This window comes from Electrophorus electricus, chromosome 7 (assembly GCF_013358815.1).
Source record: "Electrophorus electricus isolate fEleEle1 chromosome 7, fEleEle1.pri, whole genome shotgun sequence".
Taxonomy (NCBI): domain Eukaryota; kingdom Metazoa; phylum Chordata; class Actinopteri; order Gymnotiformes; family Gymnotidae; genus Electrophorus; species Electrophorus electricus.
The window spans coordinates 12,336,029-12,358,030 of NC_049541.1; the positions used below are offsets into that span (position 1 = coordinate 12,336,029).

The 22,002-nt window shown below is 41.9% G+C and overlaps 4 protein-coding genes across 5 annotated transcripts; 1 reads left to right on the plus strand and 3 right to left on the minus strand.

Annotated features, from left to right (window-relative positions):
• Positions 1-1,245: 1,245 nt before the first annotated feature.
• LOC113580196 (protein mono-ADP-ribosyltransferase PARP11-like) lies at positions 1,246-3,163 on the plus strand. Its single transcript, XM_027014587.2, has 7 exons — positions 1,246-1,396; positions 1,479-1,593; positions 1,779-1,860; positions 1,973-2,045; positions 2,355-2,488; positions 2,629-2,786; positions 2,858-3,163. The coding sequence occupies exons 1-7, from the start codon at positions 1,304-1,306 to the stop codon at positions 3,115-3,117; spliced, it is 915 nt and encodes a 304-aa protein (XP_026870388.2). The 5' UTR covers positions 1,246-1,303; the 3' UTR covers positions 3,118-3,163.
• A 104-nt stretch (positions 3,164-3,267) lies between these two features.
• On the minus strand, positions 3,268-8,376 carry pyroxd1 (pyridine nucleotide-disulphide oxidoreductase domain 1). Of its 2 annotated transcripts, XM_027014585.2 has the most exons (13): positions 8,286-8,376; positions 7,910-7,994; positions 7,733-7,813; positions 7,497-7,616; positions 7,286-7,414; positions 7,069-7,142; positions 6,435-6,616; positions 5,955-6,028; positions 5,733-5,835; positions 5,458-5,570; positions 4,304-4,426; positions 3,902-4,039; positions 3,268-3,737 (listed from the first exon to the last, which is right to left on the minus strand). In XM_027014585.2, exons 2-13 carry the CDS (start codon positions 7,991-7,993, stop codon positions 3,489-3,491), a joined length of 1,470 nt encoding a protein of 489 aa, XP_026870386.1. In that variant the 5' UTR covers position 7,994; positions 8,286-8,376; the 3' UTR covers positions 3,268-3,488. The 2 variants fall into 2 exon arrangements, with proteins under 2 accessions (XP_026870386.1, XP_026870387.1); XM_027014586.2 differs by lacking the exon at positions 8,286-8,376 and having other exon boundaries at positions 5,955-6,025; positions 7,910-8,072.
• A 2,570-nt stretch (positions 8,377-10,946) lies between these two features.
• LOC113580199 (calcitonin gene-related peptide 2) lies at positions 10,947-12,604 on the minus strand. Its single transcript, XM_027014591.1, has 4 exons — positions 12,527-12,604; positions 12,001-12,107; positions 11,462-11,596; positions 10,947-11,278 (listed from the first exon to the last, which is right to left on the minus strand). Exons 2-4 carry the CDS (start codon positions 12,081-12,083, stop codon positions 11,098-11,100), a joined length of 399 nt encoding a protein of 132 aa, XP_026870392.1. The 5' UTR covers positions 12,084-12,107; positions 12,527-12,604; the 3' UTR covers positions 10,947-11,097.
• A 1,103-nt stretch (positions 12,605-13,707) lies between these two features.
• LOC113580190 (solute carrier organic anion transporter family member 1C1-like) lies at positions 13,708-20,127 on the minus strand. Its single transcript, XM_027014576.2, has 14 exons — positions 20,017-20,127; positions 19,271-19,412; positions 18,755-18,887; positions 18,424-18,530; positions 17,972-18,124; positions 17,772-17,870; positions 17,335-17,556; positions 17,004-17,168; positions 16,592-16,787; positions 16,173-16,338; positions 15,113-15,297; positions 14,919-14,983; positions 14,698-14,815; positions 13,708-14,316 (listed from the first exon to the last, which is right to left on the minus strand). The coding sequence occupies exons 1-14, from the start codon at positions 20,125-20,127 to the stop codon at positions 14,091-14,093; spliced, it is 2,088 nt and encodes a 695-aa protein (XP_026870377.2). The 3' UTR covers positions 13,708-14,090.
• Between the last annotated feature and the right edge of the window lie 1,875 nt (positions 20,128-22,002).

Here is a 22,002-nt window from a genome sequence, read left to right on the forward strand (position 1 = left end):
AAACTCTATTCAAGGTACAATGATTCAACAAGGATTCATAAAAAAAACTGGTATACTAGAATCTTGTCAAACTTGATTTGAAGATAGCCAAGGGTTACAATTGCAATGTAATTATATTTGACATTATGGGAAAATTCTGAGAAATACATAAACATGTAAGATGCATGAACAAATGGTACAGTAGAAACCTGTCCAAACCTGTAATGATGATAGCTAAGAGCTAGTCAAGTTTATTTGTCATTTGCATAAGCATACAGGACATTCATGCACTGAAATGTTTGTGGTGAGCCAGGGCTAACACTCATATGGTAATGGAATTGTTTTGGAATTTTGGGAAGCTTTTGAGAAATATATATCCACAATGAGCTTATATTTATTGAGTATATTAATTTGCATAAGGATTTATGGGGGGGAAAAATGGTACTGTAGAATCTGTCCAAACTTGCACTGGTGATAGCCAAGGGCCCTTATATGACAGAGGAATGGTTCTGGTATTATGGACATATTACGAGCGATAGGTAACCATACTTTCTCTGGATAAAATAGGCATTTAAACCCCATTCAAGATACAAGGACTTCAATATGAAAAACTGGTACAGTAGAATCTTTTCAAATTTGATCTGCTGATAGCAATACTGCAGTAGTAATAGCCCCTGTTTGAGCTGGCAGTCAAACTCTGTGATAATCTTCTGAGAAATATTAAATAGGAAAAGCATTTTTGAACGGTGCTTATTAAACTATTTAAATATATTACTAATTGTTTTGATGCAATATCCATTTAAAATATACCTGCCAGCAATGTTTGCTTTCATGCAGCAGCACATCTTCATACAATATAGCCTTTTTTTTTTCTTTTTTCTTTTTTTTTTTTAAAGTAACCGCATTTACGCGTTGTTAAGTTTGTTTTAGTGTTGTCATCTTATGGTTTAAACTTTATGAGTAATTTGCTTACTTTAATCAAGTAAACTTTATTTTGTCCTTATAAATTTAGCAAAAGTGTCTAAACTAAAGCTCGTCAAAAATGTGGAAAACTCCTTTTCTCTTTGCTTATTAAGCGTTAGTTTGAGGGGAAGCAGTAATATCGTGCATATAGGTAGATTAAAATTACAGCACGGATGACTAGACTGTCAATCGCTAAAGCGCGGCTAGGTTGACCGCGGAGAACAACCGGCAAGTCATAGGTGCCGCAGCACACCCATGACGCAGGTGTTTCCTTTGTACAGTGTGCGTGCGCTTATTTCCCTTCTCTCCACCTATGCAGATCTGAAACAGGTTTAGTGTTAAATTTTATTTCCTAGCCAACATGCTGTCTTATGATGAGGAGCCCATGGACACTTCAGACACTCCCTGGTACTGGTTCTATAAAGCGGAGTGTGGCATGTGGCACAGAATTGAGGTACAGTGTTATTTATACTTGATTTAATCGATGATTGTGTCCTGTCAACTTGCTATATTCACAAGGCAAGTTGTCTTCGCAGGATGATCCAGGGAAATACTTGGACAGCTCATACCTGGACAGGTATTACTTAAAAAACCCTCAGGGAGTTTTAGAGATTAACACAGCAGCGGGGGACATCACGATTGATTTTTCAGGTAATGTGATTCCAGATGCCGTAAGAAGCCTATTTCTTAGTAAAACCAACTATAATACCATGTTAATTAGAAACACATTCGGGAATACATTTTAAGGTTTAATTAAGGCTTGGTACAGTATATGTGAACGTGTTAAACCAGTCGTAGTTCTTTTTGTAAGTATAAATTTGGATTTTTAAACTCAGGGCAAACGCAGACCAACTTAAGGACAGGGCAGAAGCAACGGATAACACGCTCCTTTTCAAGCTGTTTGGACCACAGTTTCCGGTAGCTGTATAAAGATTCATACAAAGATTTGCTTGTTTACGTCAGTTTTCGTCACTGCAGCGATACTTGCAGTGAAATGAAAGTGAAACTAATACTTGTTTTTGGGAAACAGATGTACATGTGCACACGAGGCTCCATCTCTGCCTTCTAACTGGGTGACCATGGACCCCAAGAAACCTTTTCTGGTACAATTTATGATGGAAAACCAACCCTAAATTTAACATTTCAGTTCCTATTTGATCTACTTTACTACATTGTACTCTGATTAAAGCACGTTGGACTGCCCTCTTGTTACATATTTCACAGGGCTTTGATTTAAAACAAAATCATACATCAATACTCTTTCAGTACCCAGTACAACCTGAGAGACTGTACTACACATGGCCTAAATGTTCAGTCATTTTGATTGCAAAAAATTTAAACTTTACTGTAGTAGTAGTGTCAAAGTGTCATAAAATTCAGTCAAATTTTATGACAATTCTGTTCTTCCTGAGGCTGTTTCTCTGGACTTGCACAGCAGCGAGTTCAAGGAAGTGGAGAGATATACCAAACACCATGGCTTACTGCAGAAACACATTAAAAAAATACACAGAATACAGAATGTGGATCTCTGGGAGTTTTACTGCAGGTAAGAAATTTTCTTTTATCACTGATGAAAATCAAAAACATCCTCCCATCTTTGATCCTCGGATGTCAAAAGCAGATAAGCTTGATAAGTAACCTGCACATACATGTCAACATGTGGACTACCACTATCGGGTTCCGCAGGAAAAAAGCCCAGCTGATGAGGATCAAAGGTCAATCACACATTGAAGAACAAAGGCTCTTCCATGGCACAAGTAGAGACAATGTGCATAGTATTTGCAAATACAATTTTGAATGCAGACTGTCTGATAAGAGGAGGCACGGTTGTGTTTATGGCAAAGGTGGGTAGAGTTTAATGTGTTCTTTGCATTTTCAACATTACAAAATGTTTCATGTTACTTTTTTCTTCTAGGTACATACTTTGCAAAACATGCATCCTATGCTGACAATTATAGTGTACCTGACCAGCAAGGGTTTAATAAAACACAAGTAATGGTCCTCGCACGTGTGATTGTTGGGGAATATAAAAAAGGAGAGGATGACTTCTGTAAACCTGATGATGACCTAAAGGAAAACCTACATGACAGCTGTGTGGACAATCCATCACATCCTACAATTTATGTTATTTTTGACTCCAACCAGATATATCCAGAGTATGTGCTTGAGTACTGAGCAGTAGCACAGTTCTGTTATAGGCAGCAAAACACATCACTGCACCTTTGGGGCAAACACTGAAATTATGAGATACAAGAAGGTTGAGGCGATTATGAAGTTACGTTTCTCTGCTGGTATTATTTGTTTTTAGAATTTGGGAACAAAATATACAAGGGATATATCATATATTTATTCATATATCATTCACTGCATGGTGCTCTGTAAACATTGTATCAGCCATTAATAGAAAGAAGACAAAAAAAAACTTGGAGATATTCTACTTGATTTAGACATCCTAGAGTGGTTCATCCCTCTGACAATTTAAATATTAAAATAAAACCTCTCATCGTCCAGCAACTGCAAGATTCCCAAACAGCAAACTGCTTGATTCAATCAAAGTAGTCCTCGATGTCGATGTTGGGGTTGAGAAGTTCCTGGCCATACGGAGACAAGTCCATCTGGTTGAGGATGAGGTTTTCGAAGGTCTCCTCCAGGTCGGTTTCTCCAATGAGGATTGCCCCCATCATGCGGCCCCCCCTCAAGACAACCTTCACATACTCAAGGCCTTTGGTGCAGCGTACCAGCAGCTCATGGTCCTGGCCCAAGCCCTGTGCATTGAACTTCCCAAGCAGCACCACCTACAGGACAAATATGGGACATACACAACTCGCAATGCAAAAAAATATCATCACAGCAGCTGACCCCAAGCGCAAACAGGAAGAGGAAAAAGGGGAAAAATTAATAGAAGAAAAGGAGAGATGGAGAAAGAAAGAATCAAGTGGCATGGGAGTGCACTAGTCACCTTATAGTTGAAGAACTTGGTGATGTGGGAGAAGAGCTCGAAACAGAAGTCCAGCTCGATGGCCTCGCCCAGGATGTCGGCCGCCATACTGCGAGCGGCGTACCAGCCCATCTGCCGCGCCTGCGTCCACAAGCGCATCTACCACAAAGGGGACGCAGAACACCAGAGAACAAAAGCCATGGCAGCACCACTCACTACATAATCACAAGAGCATATTGCTGATATGCCAGTATTTTAGCCATCTGAGATTTGGTCCTGACTGATAATCCATCTGCATTTCACCACACCATTACTAAAATAGCAGATTAATCAACACCATTTATTAGAAACAGCCAAGAAACAAAACAGACTGGAAAGCAGGTAGGTGATGAACTGAATGAATGAATGGCTAAGTGATTGTACCTGCTGCCAGAAGGCGCTTGGCTCCCAGCCTGCAGTGCACACATCCCCAGCTGCATACACATCTGGTTCAGATGTCTGCATGTGCTCATCGACCTTCAGACCATGGTCCTCAGCCAAGTCAAACTACAGTAGGTTCCAAGAGTCTGAGTCCATTACCCAGAACTATTTTTATTTCATAATTTAACAAGAGCTAATATCAAACTTTATCCAGTCATTTTTCAGGAATACATTATTTCTATCTTATACACTTATACCCCCTGTTCTGCCTCCTCTGAGGGACTGAGAAAAGACTAATAGATGAGATGACATTTTGGCTATAGTTGTTAGTGACCGTGAAGTCTGATGTCAGGGATTTAGAGAAGACCGATATCCTCTCAGGGATTGAGAGAAGATTGCCATATCGCAACGCATTTTATACATCAAGCAGGCTTGCACTTGTGCTATGCTTTAACTGTGCGCTTTGGTTTTCAGTGCTACTGCACTACTACTTCATTGATGGGCTGTAATGTGGTCTTAAATGGCCTGTAAATTAACTTAGTCATAAATTAATGTTTTAAATTGGTCTTCATTTTAAACTATTCATTTTGTTACTGTCTCTTAAGTTATAATTGTATTCTTTAAATCATTTTTTTCCTTTTAATATTAATTCTTTTAATACTTCCCTGAAGTGACTGATCTCAGGATGTAATAAGATTTATTACTCCTCTATTTATCCTGTTCTCTGTAAAGCACTTTGTAAAAAGAAAGTGCAATACAAATAAAGCTTATTATTATTATTATTATTATTTCAGTGAGTGTTGGAATTATATGGTCTATTTTGTCTGTTATTTTGGTCTGTTTTCGTCTATTTTGGTCTGATGCCATGTATTTCATTCAAATGATAATATCTATGTTTATAGGCAACTAACATAATCTTAGTCATGTTTCAATGCCAGGGTAGAAGAGTCCTCATTAGCATTGGTATACGAAAGCCCCATTAATGTGCTCGGTCATGACCTTTCATATTTCCCTCAATGCTGACTGGTGTAAGACAGAGCAATACATTTAAATCACTGTGGAAATGTGCTTTTAATGCTACTATATACTGCACAGCTGTGTTATTGAACAAAATGGAGGCAGACCTGGAATTCTATTAAGAAAGCATGAGCCCTTACATTGTTGCCATGAAGAAATGGCTCTGTGTTTGGGACCACGCCTGTAGCACTGACGATGAAGTCACAGCCATACGTCTTCCCATTGGATAACTGAGCATAAATTGGCCACACCCCTGTAGAAAAGGGGAATACAGCTATTTTTAGTAAAAGAAGAACTGAGTGTATAGGTTCTAGCAGTGCGATTAAGTGTGGTGCTCTTTCACCACATGCTTACCGGGTCATTAATATAAATATGAAAACACTTTCTCAACACTACACGAAAGCTTTTTGCTCACCCAAGTTGGTTTTCTGCGTGTAGAGTGGGGACTGCATGAACTCTTGCTGAGAATAGACTTTTTCAATTTCACACTCATATTCTACATGGACTCTGTGGGACACCTGGGAAGGTAGGGAGGACATGAGACACATGAGAAGGGTCCAAGGACTACTTCTACAGTCCACTCTTTCACTGGCCCCCAACAAAAGACGGTGTGGTTTATGGTGATTCACACACAGACCTGCTCTGCTCCTCTTAGACTGATGCTCTCATGCCAGTCCGGGCCTAAGGCACTACCAGGCCCTTCAGAACCTGCTATTAAACACAGCACATTATGATAATACAAGCACACATTATACTAAACTAGCGAAACACATGCACCAATGTGCAAAAGGTGTTACAAACAATCAAGCCCCAAGGAGCAACACATTTTACAGTTTACTCCAAATGTAAAAGGCTGATTCAAACAAGCCTTTTGATAGTTTGGATATGGGTGCTCAAACCCAGGGAAAGACTCATCTGAATAAAATACAAATAAGATACGAACAGAATAAAACAGAACAGAACTTTATAGTATAGCCAAGGCAGAAAAATCATGTTTGGCTACACAATAAAGCTCTTATCTGTTTTATTGTTCTATTATTATATTCAGAGACAGCTTCTCAGCCATTTATAAAAGGAAAAAGGGCCTTTCAGGAAAATAGACCAATTCCTGATATACCTGTATTAGGGGCTGTGTCTTTGTCAGTGGTGTAGCGTGTTCTCTTGCAGGGCAATGCTTTCTTTGGCTTCTCTGCCTCCAGCGAGGGGATAATGAACTGAGCAGCTCCTGCATCAATGAACGCGTTTCCTATGGCCTTGTCCTTTACAGCCCAGATCACCTCACAGCCCTCCACTTCATACCTACACACAAACACATGGAAGAGAACAGCATTAAGTGTAGTAACAATTCTGGCCACAAGATGTCATCTGATCAGATATCCGCAGTGGCACATTTTTGTATTCTCCCAACACTAACATGCTCATTCTAACCTCACAGAGGGCTTAATTAGTTATTTATCTGATGGGTTCAGGAACAGTGAGATGGGAGAAGGGTAAAGAGTGCAGGGATTTAGGGGATTTAGTGTATACTAGGGAAAGGTTTAAGCATCCACGAAGTCTAATTGACATTTTAAAATGTGGTACTTTAGGACTCATCAGTCCCTATACTGCAAAAACAAACACCCTCTGTACAGCTGGAGATATTTCTCACACTGTCCACTCTAAAGCCATGAGAGAGAAACGGTGCAATGCAAGAGAAAACATCAATACAACTGCCAGATCAAAAGCTGTGATGAATGACAGTTGCTGCTCACACCAATTCCAAGGCAATTCCTCCATTTCCAACAACTACTATGCGTTTTGCACTTGATAAGCGTTTCTGAAATTCCTGTAAAACAAAGAGGGTTAAACATGTGATAGACAAACATTTGAAGAATGAGATAGAGAAAATAGAGTTCTTATAAAGCTTTGGTGATTATTCAGATCACAGAATGCCATTATTTAGGCTTAGGTTCAACAGCAGCACAGTACCTGGGCACTGTCTGTGTCTCGTATGCCCAACACATGAGGGTTATCCTGGATAATAAGTTTAGGCCTGGCCCCAGTACAGACACACAGCTTCTCATAATGGAATACCTGTCCATTCTCAGTCAGGAGTGTCTGGACAGAAGGACAGTGTCTTGAGCACAACTGTCTTATAACATTACCATTCTGGAATACTCTAAAATATACTTTGTCTCACGTGTTGCTTGGCGTGGAGGACTGTGACAGCAGACTGAATAACTTTCAGGTTCGGATACTTCTCCTCTAAAACACTGGATGGTTGCTCTTCAACTTCAAAGTCCTCCAAGGTTTTAGACACCTTCAAAGACGATGTTGCATGTGCATTAGCTACCTTTTAAAATGAAGGCGACAGTTACGCGCTAAAAAGAACTAAAAAAAAAAAAAACGCCTTTATTGACAGCAAAAAAAACCAACCTGTCTGAAATTCGACACGGTCTTCACCATCGGAGCAGCTGTGAGAAGGACAATGTCCAGAGATGGAAACTGGGACGCCAGCTGGTGGGAGCCGAGGACAGAATGACACCACCGTCAGTCGAGCAGAGAGGAACCTTAAGCAACAGTGACCTACGAAATCAGGCGGAGAGCTCATACCTGTTGTGCGCAGGTAACTCCAGCGATTCCTCCACCTGCTACCACAAATCTGAACTGCACCTCTGACTGTGAGGCGGTCGCCATGCTGCTGAACGAACACGAACACAAACACACACACACACACACACACACACACACACACACACACACACGAACGAACGAACGAACGAACACAGAGAGAGAGAGAGAGAGAGAGAGAGAGAGAGAGAGAGAGAGAGAGAGAGAGAGAGAGAGAGCGATCCGCGTCCTGTTTTGTTTCGTAGTGTTGCCAGTTCAACTGCAATTAGCCAGCTAGTCCAGTTCACAGTTGTTAACATTAGCTGTACTAAACTCAGTTGTTTACAAATATATTTTTTAAAAGAAGTATAGGTTATACCGTCAAGCTACTGCACTTCCAGCGAAATAAAACAGACATTAGCTAGCTAGCTACAGCCTTCAATTCCAAAGTCCTCCATGTTGCTTTGCATTAGCAAGCTACGGCAACCCATAAGGGTAATATCGCAAACGTTTTGACATTGCAAACCTTGAAGCAAAATGTGAGTTATCTATATGTAGCGTATATGTAGTATATACATTAACATCAATATCGACAGATCTTTCACGTTTAAAATATTTTAAATGAAGAAAAAATGTAGAAATGTTATGAGTGAATAAATAATAAATTTATGTTGACCATGTATGAAATCAATTTTTGTCCCAAACGCAAAACTGATTTATATTTACATTTGGCAGATGCTCTTGTCCAGAGAGATTCAAGGTACGTGCTTTGCTGCCTCCATGTACGTTATCCTAGCGCTACTAGAGCCGTTTCAGAGACAGCGAGTCAGTGCAGGAAAATACACATGAAGAACTGGATCACTGCATGTTGCATTAAATTAATTGTTGCCTCGAAATCTTGATATGCCTAGTATGTATGGATAGGCAGCTGGATTGGATCAACCAATACGATATATCCCATTCCCCTCTCATCACAATATTTAAAGTCTTCGAGTTAATTAATGTGTGTTAATTAACTGTTAATTAACTGTGATGTAATGCGTGTCTTTTCTCTGCATCCAGCTTGAGAGGAAAAATGCAACTGATGGCATTGTGTGCCAAGCATGTTAATTTCCCTGAAAAGCATCTGCCACCTTTGACCTGGCCAGTGCCGAGTGTGTAGATCTCACATCATTGTAATAATCCTCATCCACTAAATTATCTGTGACCACATATGATCCTATTATTCACTAATCTATTAACAAGTGCTGCTGTTAGACACACTTGGATTAAAAGAGAAGTGATGTGACACTGGGGCTAAAGAACATTTTGCCTGTCATCATAATTTTGATGTTTATCACAGAAGGGTATATGGAGTGAGTCATATCGAGCCTGCTGCCTGTTATAAAACGCTGCATGTTCCCCTGATGATGAGCACATTTTTCTAAGAAGAAAAAGCACCTTTGTGTTGCCATTTGGACTTTGAATCCCTGAAGCTTTATCACACACTACAGTGCAAGAAAGATTCTCCATCAGTACTCTTTATCTTGTATTTCATTATATTCATTGGCCTTGCTTGATGTGTTTGACATCTTTAGGTTTGCAGTGCCGTGGACAGGGCAAGCGTGAAAATGAAGGACTGAAACTTTCATTGGTGGCCGGGACGCTCTGCCGCCAATGTGTCAGTGTCGGGCCAGGCAGGCTGATGGATTCGTCTGTACTGCATCTGGCCCCCGGGCACTCTCTGCTCTTGGTCTATTTCTGACACTCGCAGGCATTCATTTCCACTTTATGACTTTGGGCAAGAAGCAGACAGCTGTTTGCCATACGCGTCCAGAGAGCGCGCCAAGACAGTGGGTCCTAATGGGAAGGGAATGCTGATGTGATAGACTTGCCTTAAATGTCAGGGGGAAATGAGTGATGTGTGTGGGCAGGCAGGCACATGGTTAAATATGGAAGTGTGCATTAACTCACGATTCTCCAAGAGGCTTTTGGAGTTCATTTGCGAACCCTATGGACGGCCAAGCAGCCCGTGGCTATCAAAAGCTGTTTATTATCTCATAGCTATTTCCCAGACTCCAGCACCACACATCAGGGACAATCCTAATAAGACATAATGTATACACTAAAATTAGGTGTGCACTCAGCAAAGGCATTAATGATTGGGAATAGCAGTTAGGACCGATTTAAGCAACATTCCGGTTTTTAACAGCCGAAGAGGACACCACATTTCTGCACAGAACACATTTATTGCGATGGCATGATTCTTGCTGGTTGATTAATATTTAGTGTATGTTGGTAAATCAGAGTTATCAGGTGTCATTAAACAGAATGAAGTGCATTTATGACTAATGTTGTCAAGAGGACAATAATAGCATACAAAGATCGACATATATAACCACTTCCAACAGAAAATGTTGTTATGCATTAACTTTTCTGTGCATTCATCAAAACAGTGGCCTTCTGCAGTGACCACACAGAGGAAACCATGCTTTTAAGATAATTGGTGATCCCCTCTCCAGTGGGTAGGGTTATATGTTGCTTTTTATGTTAGCTTGATAAAAAATGTAAATGTTACATTTTATAGATTTTGGAGGTGTTTTTATGAAATAAGCTTTCTCTGTTAAATTGGACTGGATTTGTAGTTGAAAAATACATTAAAAATAATTTTTGGTGATGTACAGAATAGATGTTTTAGGAAAAACACCAGCTATTGGAATTGGTGCGATATATATATATATATATATATATATATATATATATAATGATTAAGAGAAGAAATGTGGTCTGTACTGTACATCTGTAAGCCATGTGTAGGTTTGCATAAACATTTGTGGTTTAGACTGAAAACCAGCATCGGTTAATGCTGAACAATTTCTGTATAAATACTGTCAAAAAATCGATATTGATTCATAGTATGTTTATTTACAGGTGTGCTTTATTTCATTTCTTACTTACTGAAATGCCGTGATTTCAATTAATTGTTGTGGAAAAAACATTATACACAGATCTGAACCTTTAAGTATTATTTTTATTATAAAATCACAACAAAACAAAATGCTATTCCTCCTTTTCTTTTGCTTTTTTAAAAATAATACATCACATTTACTGTGAAAAGAAACAAACAGCAATGTCGCTGACACTTATGACACGTTTGCTCCACGTGTTTTATATATACATATACTTCAGGCAGGAGGGTGGGGCAGTGGTCCCTAGAGAAGCAGCGAGTTGGGCATCTGGAGCAGGTCTCTCTTGCCGTAGGTGCTGGAGCCCACGTTGGTGGGGGCGTAGACGGTGCCGATGGCATTGCTGGAGCGGATGAGGAAGTCTGCCAGCCTCTGGGTGACGCAGGTGGCTGTGTTGCATTTCCTCTTCTCTATGTGGTGCTGGTGGCTGAAGGAGTGAGCAGAGGGAGACACAAAGTGAACACCAGAAAGCGCCTTCCGCTCACAGAGAAACAATAATGTAACCATGACGCCGGGGGGCAATTATTGCTCCATCTTTGATATCTTTCAGCAGAGCAGCAGACAGATTTGATGCCATCCAGCGTTTGATATACGTGCCGAACTGTAGTACCTGCTGACAGTGGCGAGTGCTCTCTGAGGTTGCGACCCTGTGAATCTCAGGAACGGGCTTGTGGACAATCCTGGAACCATCCAGCCCTCCTCCTCAGGTGAATCGTCTGCCTGCTCATTGGAGGAAATGATGTACCTGGGGGCAAACAGGGTAGCTGAGCTGATGGGGTCACAGGCCACATTAGGGGAGCTGGACTCCTCCCAAATGTAGAGAGATGCACCAAATAATCACTTGCTCTTTGAATACATGCTTCAATCGAATCACATACAGCACACACACGCACACAGACTTGTCATTCCCTCCAAAGGCAAGAAGCACTCATTTATCTCTCGAGGTTCCTGCACAAGTGCGCATAGCTGACAGCTTGCCTTCCATCGTCAATATTTGGTAGAGAGGAATCTGCAATACTCAAGAGAGCCATCGTGTCCGAGAACAAGCTCCACTTTGCCAGCACTCATCCTCACGGGGCAAAGGGATAATCCGTGGCACGCCAGGTAAGTTGGCAGAGTTCTTGGAAGTGTCGGGAACCGCATGCTCACCTGTTGCTCGGAGGAGGGGCTGCACAAGGCAGCAGCAGAGCAGGGAGCAGGAAGAGCAGGACAGACACCGTCAGATGATCCATAATACACAGCAATGAGCCGTGGGACTGCAAACATGGGCCGGAAAGAAACAAGCATGAATGAAACAAAGGAACAAATGAACACAAACATGAAGGAAGCAGGAATGAAACCTGCAGGAACATAAATAAAGCAGCAGCCTCATTTCAATAGGATTGATAAATGTGCATTTTATTAATTGACCTTATATAATAAGTTATGCAAGTATTTAGGATAAAAAAATAAAAAATTCCCCCCAGCACACTGAAAATTGAGTATGCCCCTTTTATAGTTTCTAAATCATATGCCTACATGGATGAATTGTGCCCTCTGTACACACAACACAAAGCAGAAGCGTTATAAAAGCTCTGGCCAAGCCCCCTCATCACACAACACACTTTCCTACACAGCAGATCCAAGAGACCCCACAAAGCATTCCAGCAGGAAAAAAAAGCAGAACCTCACTCACCTTTAGTAGTTTGGGTCTGGAGGCAGCAGGAGGCAGCAGGCGGTACTGGTGCCGTCCCCGGTGTCGCCCAAGCCTGTTATACGCTTCTCCCTCAACCACTTGTGACATCACTCCTCACCAAATATAGCTCTCAGTTTTCAGCTGCGCGCAGGGCCAGGGAGGGGCGGCTGCTTTAAGAACCGGGACCCGCAGCACAGAGGGGGTCAAAGGCGCCATGTGGCCTCGTCATCGGCAGTATCGAGAGAGGCTGCCTTTGCACCAGTGGGCTGATCACTTTAGTATGATCCCTTCCCGATGGCGTCGCCTCCCTGGGCACCTTTTAGACTCAGCAGCCGCAATTTGCAGCCTCAGTTGTAAGGGCTGCCTGAGAGGTGGTTTTCAAATGTATCTCTGCAGTTGGGGGAGCTTTTGCAAGTTCCCTGTGGTCTTCCCCATCAGCGTTTGGTTTCAGCGCAACACAGCTGCATTGTTATATACTCCGCATTAAAGCATGTTCCACGGTTTTACAGAGAGCATGGGATGACTCAGAATTTAGCGGAAGTGGCATAAAAAGTGTTGTGCACCAAGTTGAAGTGAACAGTCCTGGTGAATGTGGAGTACATCTATGCAAGTCCAAGAGAGTGCCATTACGTCTACATACATCTAGGCACAAACCTCCCTCCTAACTACACATGCTATTTGACGTGATAAAACAATTCACAGGCAGTGTTAAAATGTCTGCCTCACTGAAAAAAAAGGTATCTGTTGGAGGTGACCTGCAGTACCTGGTGGAGGAAAGCCACTAGATACACTCCGTTTTGATGGGAGCCAACCACATCTCTCCAGTCTCAAATCATTAACTGCAACCAACTGACACATACACCATGATGTTCCACTCTGTTAGGAATTCACCGCTACTGTTTTGCGGGAGAGGGGAAAACGATGACTCATAGGAGAATGGAAAGAAAGAGCGAGAGAGAAGGGGGTAGCATTTCCGTCATTCAAACTTTACTCTGGACTCATTAGTACTACATTTACCTTCTTACACCTTGCACTGGGCCTGGGAAAGCTTTGTAATGAACTGCAGTTCACTGAACAGAACAAAGACATTTGAAGAAACTGCATGCAACAACATCTCCCTTACCAAAAAGTTATTTATTGCATCTCCACACTTTCCAGTAAAAATTCTTATAATCCTTATCTATATGTAGATTACATCATACATACAATGGGAATATGCATCTGTGATAGTATTACACATGACAAATTAGAGATTAGAGCTTTGTTAGCAGTAAAAATATCACATATGAAGCTAAAAGAAAGGCCTAAAATAGAAGAGAATTATACCAAACAAATGGATTTTACAGCACAGACATAAAATGAAACAACTGGACTGTCCTTCTAAACAATAAAAGTCAATGTAATAAAATAATGTTGCACATAATGTCCACCCTTGCATTTTAAATTATAACTCTGTATTGCACAGTTAGTCAAATCATCAGTGCTGGCTTTTACCCATGACGACACCCATGCCAACCCTTACTCCTCTCATATTTTAAATCTCGGTGACCGTAAAGTTGCGTTGTCACACCGACTCCGTCACCGGCTTCAGAGCGCCACATTTCTCCGTGGCCAAGCTGTCTTTGAGCAGGGCGCCAGCCTCCACGGCGGCCCCCACGCCCTTCTCAAGTTCCACCTCAGCGGTGGCACGCTGCTCTCGCTGTACCTTTGCCTTTATGCTGACAACCATCAGCCAGAAGACGGCGTAGCCACACAGCCGCAGGCAGCTGATCAAACCCAGGAACAGGAACCTGAGCAAAGGGCAACTGTAGGTCAGTGTGGGTCAGCCAAGTCACCTGGACGGTCTTTATCCAGCACCAGTTAGCTGCCTGGTTATAGCTCATAAGTAAGCAACTACTGTATCCCGCTTTACTGTTTCCCAGGCCAGTCACTAGAACGTCCCCATACTGCCCAGTGTTTGCCCACCATTTAGTGCCTGCTTTGGTGCTCCCTGAACATGAGGCAGCACATGTAGCAAGTTCAAGTTTGGTTAATTTGTCACATACATAGTCATACACAGTATAACTCACAATGAAATGGTTTGGCAGCGAAGGGACGGCAAGTGTTAACTGCATCCTGGGAACATTATTGCACATAGTAACAATGTTTAGGGGATGAGTGAGAGTCCCCACCGGAAGGTCTGCGTGTCGTACATCCTACATGCCCCTCTTCCTCCGCACCGCCGAGTTCCCCATTTAAGGCAGGTGGAATCGATCAGAGCCCCGAAATAGATGGGGGCAGGAATCCCTCCTGAAGAGAAACGCACGGGAGTCAACAAACAACCGATAATTAGGTTATCAGACAGTCTGCAGAGATGGTCTGGTTGACTGGGTCGTGTGGCAGGTTGTGTTACCCAAGACTCTGAGTACCAGCATAAATACACCTGTGGACAGGGACTTCAGCTCTGGCTGTACACTCCTGCACGCAGACAAAAGATGAGACAAAGCCACTCGGATGAGACTTGTGCGTGCTCTTATGATGAACCAAGCTCTATGCCAAATCAAATTTACTGCCTAAAAACCAGAAGCATCAGCGTGGGGGCATCACCTCAGGCAAATGATGAAGGTGCACACGCTGCCCAGGCAGTAGAAGAAGAAGCTGAGCGCTTGCAGCACCAGGTAGACGTAAAACATTCTGGAGCAGCTGCTGTGTCGCGGGCACTGGCCCAGCACTGCCGAGGAGTTGCCATCACTCATTCCCCAGGTCTGCACACACCTGCAACCATGGAAGGTCTGGAGACGACACCACACACACACACGGCTCAGGAGAAAATGGGTTTATGGTGACAGCTCGACACACACACAGCGCATGACTGGAGTCTGTTCTAGGTCACTCGATTACTCTCAGGCCCCGATTTACTAGGGTATCAAATAAATAAAGTGATATTTGCATGGACAGTCTAATAAATTGAATTTTTAGTTAGATGGTGTTTTGCAAAAGACTTAAAGAAAATGCTGAATTATATAATTTGCGAGTATTGAAATGAGGATTTTTGTGTGTGCTTATTCTGTAATGTTTCTGATAGTGACTGAGTTTGGATCTCAATTAGATGTACCTGAAATTAAACTGACACTAAACGGAATTTTAAGATGCCAGAATGAGAGGGGTAGGTCGAACAGACAAATACGTATATTTAAGGATACAGGGTTTAAAACAAATCGATATAAACAGAAAGAACAACTGAAGAAGTAAAGATAGGCACAGAAGAAGAGTAAAAGAAAAAATTCACAAAACCAAAATGGCACTGCAAGACAAGCTAAAAGTATTTATTATTTTAGCTTCTTGACATCATATCTCCCTTTCTCAGTCTCAGCACACCCAAAATTTACAAGACATTAGTACCTGTCTTTTACTAATATACACATGCAATCTCCATTATAAAACTGCTTTTAGTTTTGGTAAGTCATGGTAAGGGTGTTAATTTAACATATTTAAAACCACCAGTATTATACAGGATTATGCAAATTGCATATTCATCAAGTCAGACCCACAAAACTGAAAATATGCTGTTTTGCTCATTTCAAAAATGTGAGTTTAATGAAGTTTGCACAGTTGTGCGCGTCTCATTTTAATAGACTGGATTAGTCTGTGTAAGGGCCAGGCTCACCATGTTCCTGCCCAACCCATGGGTGGAATTGCAGCCAGCGTAGCAGGCCGAAACATAGGACACCCCATTCTGGCCACACACGGGGTCCCATTGGTTCATGGGACAGCCACACTCTGTATTGCAGGAGGACAGCACACCACCCTCCACCTCCCTCATGTGCACAGGTCTAAAATAGAACCACCAAAGGTGGTTACCGCAGTCATGCAGTTTGACCATTTTACAAATACTGATTCTATAGTTTCAAATTGTTTATGCAGATATTTCATCTCACAGAAGTCATTTTATATAAGACTTGTTCATATTGTACAAACGTTTGAGAAATAGAACGTGCCCACTTGAAAATCTTACCAGGGATTAAATCTAAGAAAACAAAACTCATTTCTGAAGAGATCTGGTGTATGGAGTAGAGGGGAAGGTACCCTTGGTAAGGCACGGTGATGCCAGCCATGTCGGTGTTGGGGCAGCTGAGGGCGAAGTATGGCATGCTGCAGAGAAAGCCAGCGACAGAGGTGAGCAAGCCCAGCCTGGCAGCACCCAGCATGCCCAGCTTGAACCGCTTCATGATCAAGCCACTCAGGAAGATGCCCACACATGTGGCAGGAATGGTGGTCACCCCTGCACATAGCACACACACACACACACACACACACACGCACACGAGATCACTCATTCACATACATACACAAACACAATGAACCCTTAAAATGTAATTGTTTGTTTGTTTAGCAGCTGTCATGTTTATGGTGCATGATTTTAAGATCATGGCATCATTTGTTTAGGATACAGGCATGAAGAACAGCATTGGGCAGAAAGCATCATTGGTGCCGTTACCTAAAAGGACATTGGCCCTGGATGCACTTTGTCCGAAGTGCTGTTCAACGTACTTTGGTGTATACGTGACAATAATGACAAACGCATTGAATATGGCAACATGGGAGATCAAATAGAGGATGTAGATCCTATTGGACAGCAGCCGCTTCAGTGATGGCACAAAATCTAAAGCAGAGGAAACAGGTTTAGAGCAAAATTTATGCCTAATTTAATATTGGACTTCTATAAACATACTTTATTGAAAGTATGACAGAATGTGCCAACTTAGGCTAATTTTGTTGTATGCTGTACTGCTCATACTCAAATCATGGCTGCCAGTGAAAAGTCTTACCCTTTGCTACCTCCGAAAAGCTGACCGGGCCTTCCTCCGTACAGGAGTGATGCAGCTGCTGCGAGTGGGCCCCTGGCCCCACCGCCTGGCCAGCTTCAGGTAAGGCTCTAGGCAGGAACCAGAAAGGCACTGCAGAGAGCAGCGAAAGAATGCCAGCTACTATGAAGCCCAACCACCAGGCACCTACCCAGCGGGAGTCCTGAGGAGTGATGGCCACATTATCTAATGAGGAGAACATGCGCGCGCACGCATGCACGCATACACACACACACACACACACACACACACACACACACACCAAAGTACTTCAAAAATTCACAAATTGGTATTTTTAGCAAGAGCACATTTCTCATTCTTTTTCAACATTCATTTCTCATCATTGCTTGAAATGAGTCCACCAGCTATAAATGCAAAAAATCTTAAGTCATACATCTCACCAAGGTTCACAAAACCAAAGTCCACATAGATATTTGCGCAAATAGAGCCAAGTGAGTAGCCAAGCAGCGGCCCGATCACTGCAATGGTGTGGAGGCATCCTGAGCAGACAATGAGACCATTGGTGAGACAATCCATTCAACACAGTGCACATCTATTTTACTAACTCTATAGTAGTACTAAGTAGCTTCTCGTTTCTCACCAATGTAGAAAGCAGAGTTCTCTGGTCTGGCAAAGTCATCGATGAAGGACACACCGAGAGGGCCAACTGTGGCTTCTCCTATCCCACGGATGACGTTGCCGAACATGACAAGAATCCACGTAGGAGAGCCGTTTTCCTCACCCTCCCGACACCCTGAACACCACAGAACAGATTAAATGCGCACAGGGAAAAGCTACCAACATGTAGTGCACATGTAGAGAACCTCCAGAGGCATTTCTTTAATATAGCTTTCCCCATGTTTATCCATTACTTATTCTATGCCTTCATCAATTAGTTTTAAATCATTGTGCTCTATCATTAAAAAAAATAAAGAGAATGTGTCTGTAAAACGATTTTTCTGTAAACTCTGCTTTATAAGGTGATATTAACAACAACCTATTTGCTTAGCAACAACAGGCCCCCAGCCAAATCTATACACAAAAAGTAGTTACCAGGAAGATGCTGTTGCATAACATTTTGACTGGTAGACGAGCATGGGGAAGTCACTGTGAAATTGTCAGCATCTTTAGAATAAGAGGCAACTGTCTCATAGTTATATCTGCCAGACAGACACAGACACACACACACACACACACCCCATCAATACACCCAGGCTTATTTTACAGCTGTTCATTGACATCCCACAACATCAACAACCCAGGCCCTTATTTCCATGGGTTGCTATAGGATTTGACTGCAAAATAACCTAAATAACGACTACTCCCCCGTTGTCGGTTTGTAAACGCATAGCGCGCTTCTGTGTGCGGCAGCAGTATGACTCACCGGCCCATGAGGAAGTGAGGCAGAGCCATGAGCAAAGTACCCATGCCCATCAGGAGCAGGCCCGCTCCGATGATCCTGGGCCGGTGGAACTTCGCGCCGAAGTAGCTCACGAAGGTGATCACCAGCAGGTTACCTACAAACCCAGACAGGACTTTAGGCATTCAGGGAGCGTGTGCCATTTAACAGAGTGAAACGTGCACTGCCTGTTGAGCATTACAGCTACCATGGACGAGACTAAATGTTAGAGACCCTTGGGTAGTGAGACTCACTGGCAGTACAGCTGTTAAGGTGAAATTTTGCTGGATGTCAGTTTGTGTCAGTCAATTAACTTTATTCTCATTTTTATTGATTCATGTTTCCTGAATAAATATAAAATGGTTTATTCAAACTCCAAGCAGTGCTTAGATAGGACACGTACTGCACTTGCCAGAGAATCAGCAATATATGACCTCCTCTGAGTAAACAGCACCCTCCAAAGGACAGTCTGCTGCACTGCAGTCCGGATGGCTCACTCACCCATTTCAAAGCTGCCATCGATGGTGCCGACAACAGAGCTAGAGATCTCAAACCGCCTCTCGATCTGAGTGATGGTGCTTTTGGTGTAACTTCCACTCAGGGATTTCGACAAAAAGGAGAAGGCAAGAACACCGATGAACATCTAGCCTCCCCCCAAAAAAATAATAAATAAATAAAAGGCAGGGGGACAAATTAAACTGACCAATATTGGTTGATTATATTTTGGTGTTTGTAAGGAAAAGCCCACTGCAGCTCACACAATGTATGCAACATTTGCAGTAGGTGAATGCAATATCAGAAACCAAGTGTGTTGGGACTTGGTGTGTGTTTATGGGGAAAATCCAAATGATTCAAAGCGAAGAGTAACGTCATAATAAATGTCTTCTGTTACAGTGATGAGAGCAAGACCCAATTTACTAAAATTGAGATCAGGCCTCCTGCTAAATAGTAGCGTGGGTACATGGAACTTCAGTTGCTGAGTTCATTGGAGTGTATTCCCTTTCCTAATGTTCCAAACACCAGATCCATATTCAGTACAATACAGATATACCATTAGCTGAAGGACTGAACAAGTGTGTTCCATAAAGTTCATCCATGTCCAAGCACACTCTAGAATACATGTACACAAGACAATGTTTTCTACAATGTTATCATCTTACCAATTTATGTACTATTAGCCATTATTCAGTGTCTAAACCAAATGTGTCATGTCAAAATATTCTTCAGTGGGGGCTTGGGACTCATACCTTTAGACTGGGTGAACAGCACGTGACTACGCAGCTGGCTTTGGGGTCACAAGCCGTTTTGTCCAATGGAGCAGGCTCACTGAAGCCCTCTGGCCTGGCCTCCAAAGTCATGGTGCACAGACCACTAGATGAACTTGGTGCAAAGGTCACTAGATGAACTTAGCAGGCTAAGGAGAGGCAAAAAGCGTCAGCTTGGGAGAGCAAATCGATAGTTTTGAAATGTGCCTGCAAAAAGAAGCTGAGCACAGAAACCAAAGAGAAATCTTGGTCACCTTGTTCCTCACGTGAAAAAGCATAGCAGATTATAGCAGTGGATTAACCCATTAACGATTCCCAAATAGATGACAGTCTTTCCAAAACTGGAAAGATATTAAAAGGCAAAAAAAAAAAAAAAAAAAAAAAAAAAAAAAAAAGTGTGTGCATATATAAGTTACTTAAATTATGTACACTATTCTGAACTTACAAAAAGAGCATTAGTGCCTATAAAGTTCCTATTTTAGGAAGTGTTTGATTGTAACAGAATACATGTAATGGAATACACGAACAGGACAATCAGGATACACAAACAAGGTAACGGCATTCCATTACAGTTACAAAAAAAAAAATTAAAAAAAAATTAAAAAAATGGCAATTTCTACATTAAAAATTCACAAGAATCACTCACTCCCCCCCGGTTGTAACTGAATGAACAGCTGTCATGAATGTTGTCCCAATATAACAGTATTAGCACAGTAGCCTGCTTTAATGATTCTCCTGTTCGTGCGTCACTCAGGCCTTAGCCATCCTTTCGCTGCGTGTGATTGATCAATTTGTCTGTCAATCTGTGTGGAACTAACCAATAAACAACCATAAAGTCAACAAGGATTTACCCTTCACGTCGGAAACAGTTCCCTCCTGGTTTAATCTAGCCAGCTAAAATGTGTGATTCATTTCTGAAGAATACGAAAATAAAGAGAGATCGATGGCTAAATTAAATGTTATTTTACAATATCGCTATAATAGTGGATTTAGATAGCTACTGTCACATTTAGGCCCGATGTCTGCTACTGGCTAGCTAACTAGCGAGCTAAATGTTTGTGCAAAATTCGTGATACTGATTTCCAATACACTTGTCATGACTTATTTGACAACATTGACCGTCCCTTGGTAAAAGTTTACTTTGTTAAAAGTTTTGTGTGAGAAAGTAAGCTAGTATAATACACACGTGTGTATACACTATATACGTTTTCACATTAAATATGACATTTCTCAAATTGGACCTCATGTGTTCAGCTTTATGGCTATATTTCTTTATGCAGTGCTCTAGGTCAGATGATGCCTCATTAGGAAGAGAGCTGAGATTGGTCTGAACATTTTGATATGAAACATGGGTATCGTGCTATAGGCAAGAACCTTTACAGTTTTGTTTTGTTTTTTTAAATTATGCATAATTAAAATAATTAATAATTAGGGTGACTACGTTTAAAATGCGTACAGTGCGTCCCGTTCCTACCCTGGGAGCGCTTTGGATCCATTACGCCCTTTGCAGTTGTACGATTTCTTTTTGTTCCACAGATCCTCCTCACATACCTTCTTAATAAAATTAAGGCGTATCCACGAATTAAGGCATGGAGATGAGATGAGATCATTCGGGAGTGGGAATGACTTTGGCCACAAGAATAAGACATGACATGACAGGCGGATTTATTGCGATCTTATTATTGTCCAAGAAATGCAAGGCTGGATAATAAGGTTGATATTCCGACAGGTCTACCAATAATTAGTTTCCACCTGTAGCCATTTGACCTCCATCCCTTTTGATTGAGTGGATGATGGAATGCGTCACTTCTGCCAAGTCTGCAAATTGCCTACGGCTGTTTCTTGCTTAGAATTATAGCACGTCTTCCTGCAAATGACTCCAATATCAGAAAAATTCATTCATTGAAAGTCTGTTGATTCGCTAATTTCTACAAAATCGTATGTGTTGGCTTTGATTCTGCATGCTTT

Excerpts from the sequence above, each read along its gene's own strand:
- LOC113580199 (XM_027014591.1), bottom strand. The coding sequence starts at position 12,083 with ATGGATCATCTGACGGTGTCTGTCCTGCTCTTCCTGCTCCCTGCTCTG. Across the intron at positions 11,597-12,000 it reads GCCCCTCCTCCGAGCAACAG|GTACATCATTTCCTCCAATG; the intron begins GTGAGCATGCGG and ends GTTTGCCCCCAG. Across the intron at positions 11,279-11,461 it reads GCACTCGCCACTGTCAGCAG|CCACCAGCACCACATAGAGA; the intron begins GTACTACAGTTC and ends TCACTCCTTCAG.
- LOC113580190 (XM_027014576.2), bottom strand. The coding sequence starts at position 20,127 with ATGACTTTGGAGGCCAGGCCAGAGGGCTTCAGTGAGCCTGCTCCATTG. Across the intron at positions 18,888-19,270 it reads CGATGGCAGCTTTGAAATGG|GTAACCTGCTGGTGATCACC; the intron begins GTGAGTGAGCCA and ends CTGGGTTTGTAG. Across the intron at positions 18,531-18,754 it reads CCTCACTTCCTCATGGGCCG|ATATAACTATGAGACAGTTG; the intron begins GTGAGTCATACT and ends TCTGTCTGGCAG.
- LOC113580196 (XM_027014587.2), top strand. The coding sequence starts at position 1,304 with ATGCTGTCTTATGATGAGGAGCCCATGGACACTTCAGACACTCCCTGG. Across the intron at positions 1,397-1,478 it reads GCATGTGGCACAGAATTGAG|GATGATCCAGGGAAATACTT; the intron begins GTACAGTGTTAT and ends TTGTCTTCGCAG. Across the intron at positions 1,594-1,778 it reads CATCACGATTGATTTTTCAG|GGCAAACGCAGACCAACTTA; the intron begins GTAATGTGATTC and ends TTTTAAACTCAG.
- pyroxd1 (XM_027014585.2), bottom strand. The coding sequence starts at position 7,993 with ATGGCGACCGCCTCACAGTCAGAGGTGCAGTTCAGATTTGTGGTAGCA. Across the intron at positions 7,415-7,496 it reads TCCTCCACGCCAAGCAACAC|ACACTCCTGACTGAGAATGG; the intron begins GTGAGACAAAGT and ends CCTTCTGTCCAG. Across the intron at positions 4,427-5,457 it reads CATTTCTTCATGGCAACAAT|TTTGACTTGGCTGAGGACCA; the intron begins GTAAGGGCTCAT and ends AACCTACTGTAG.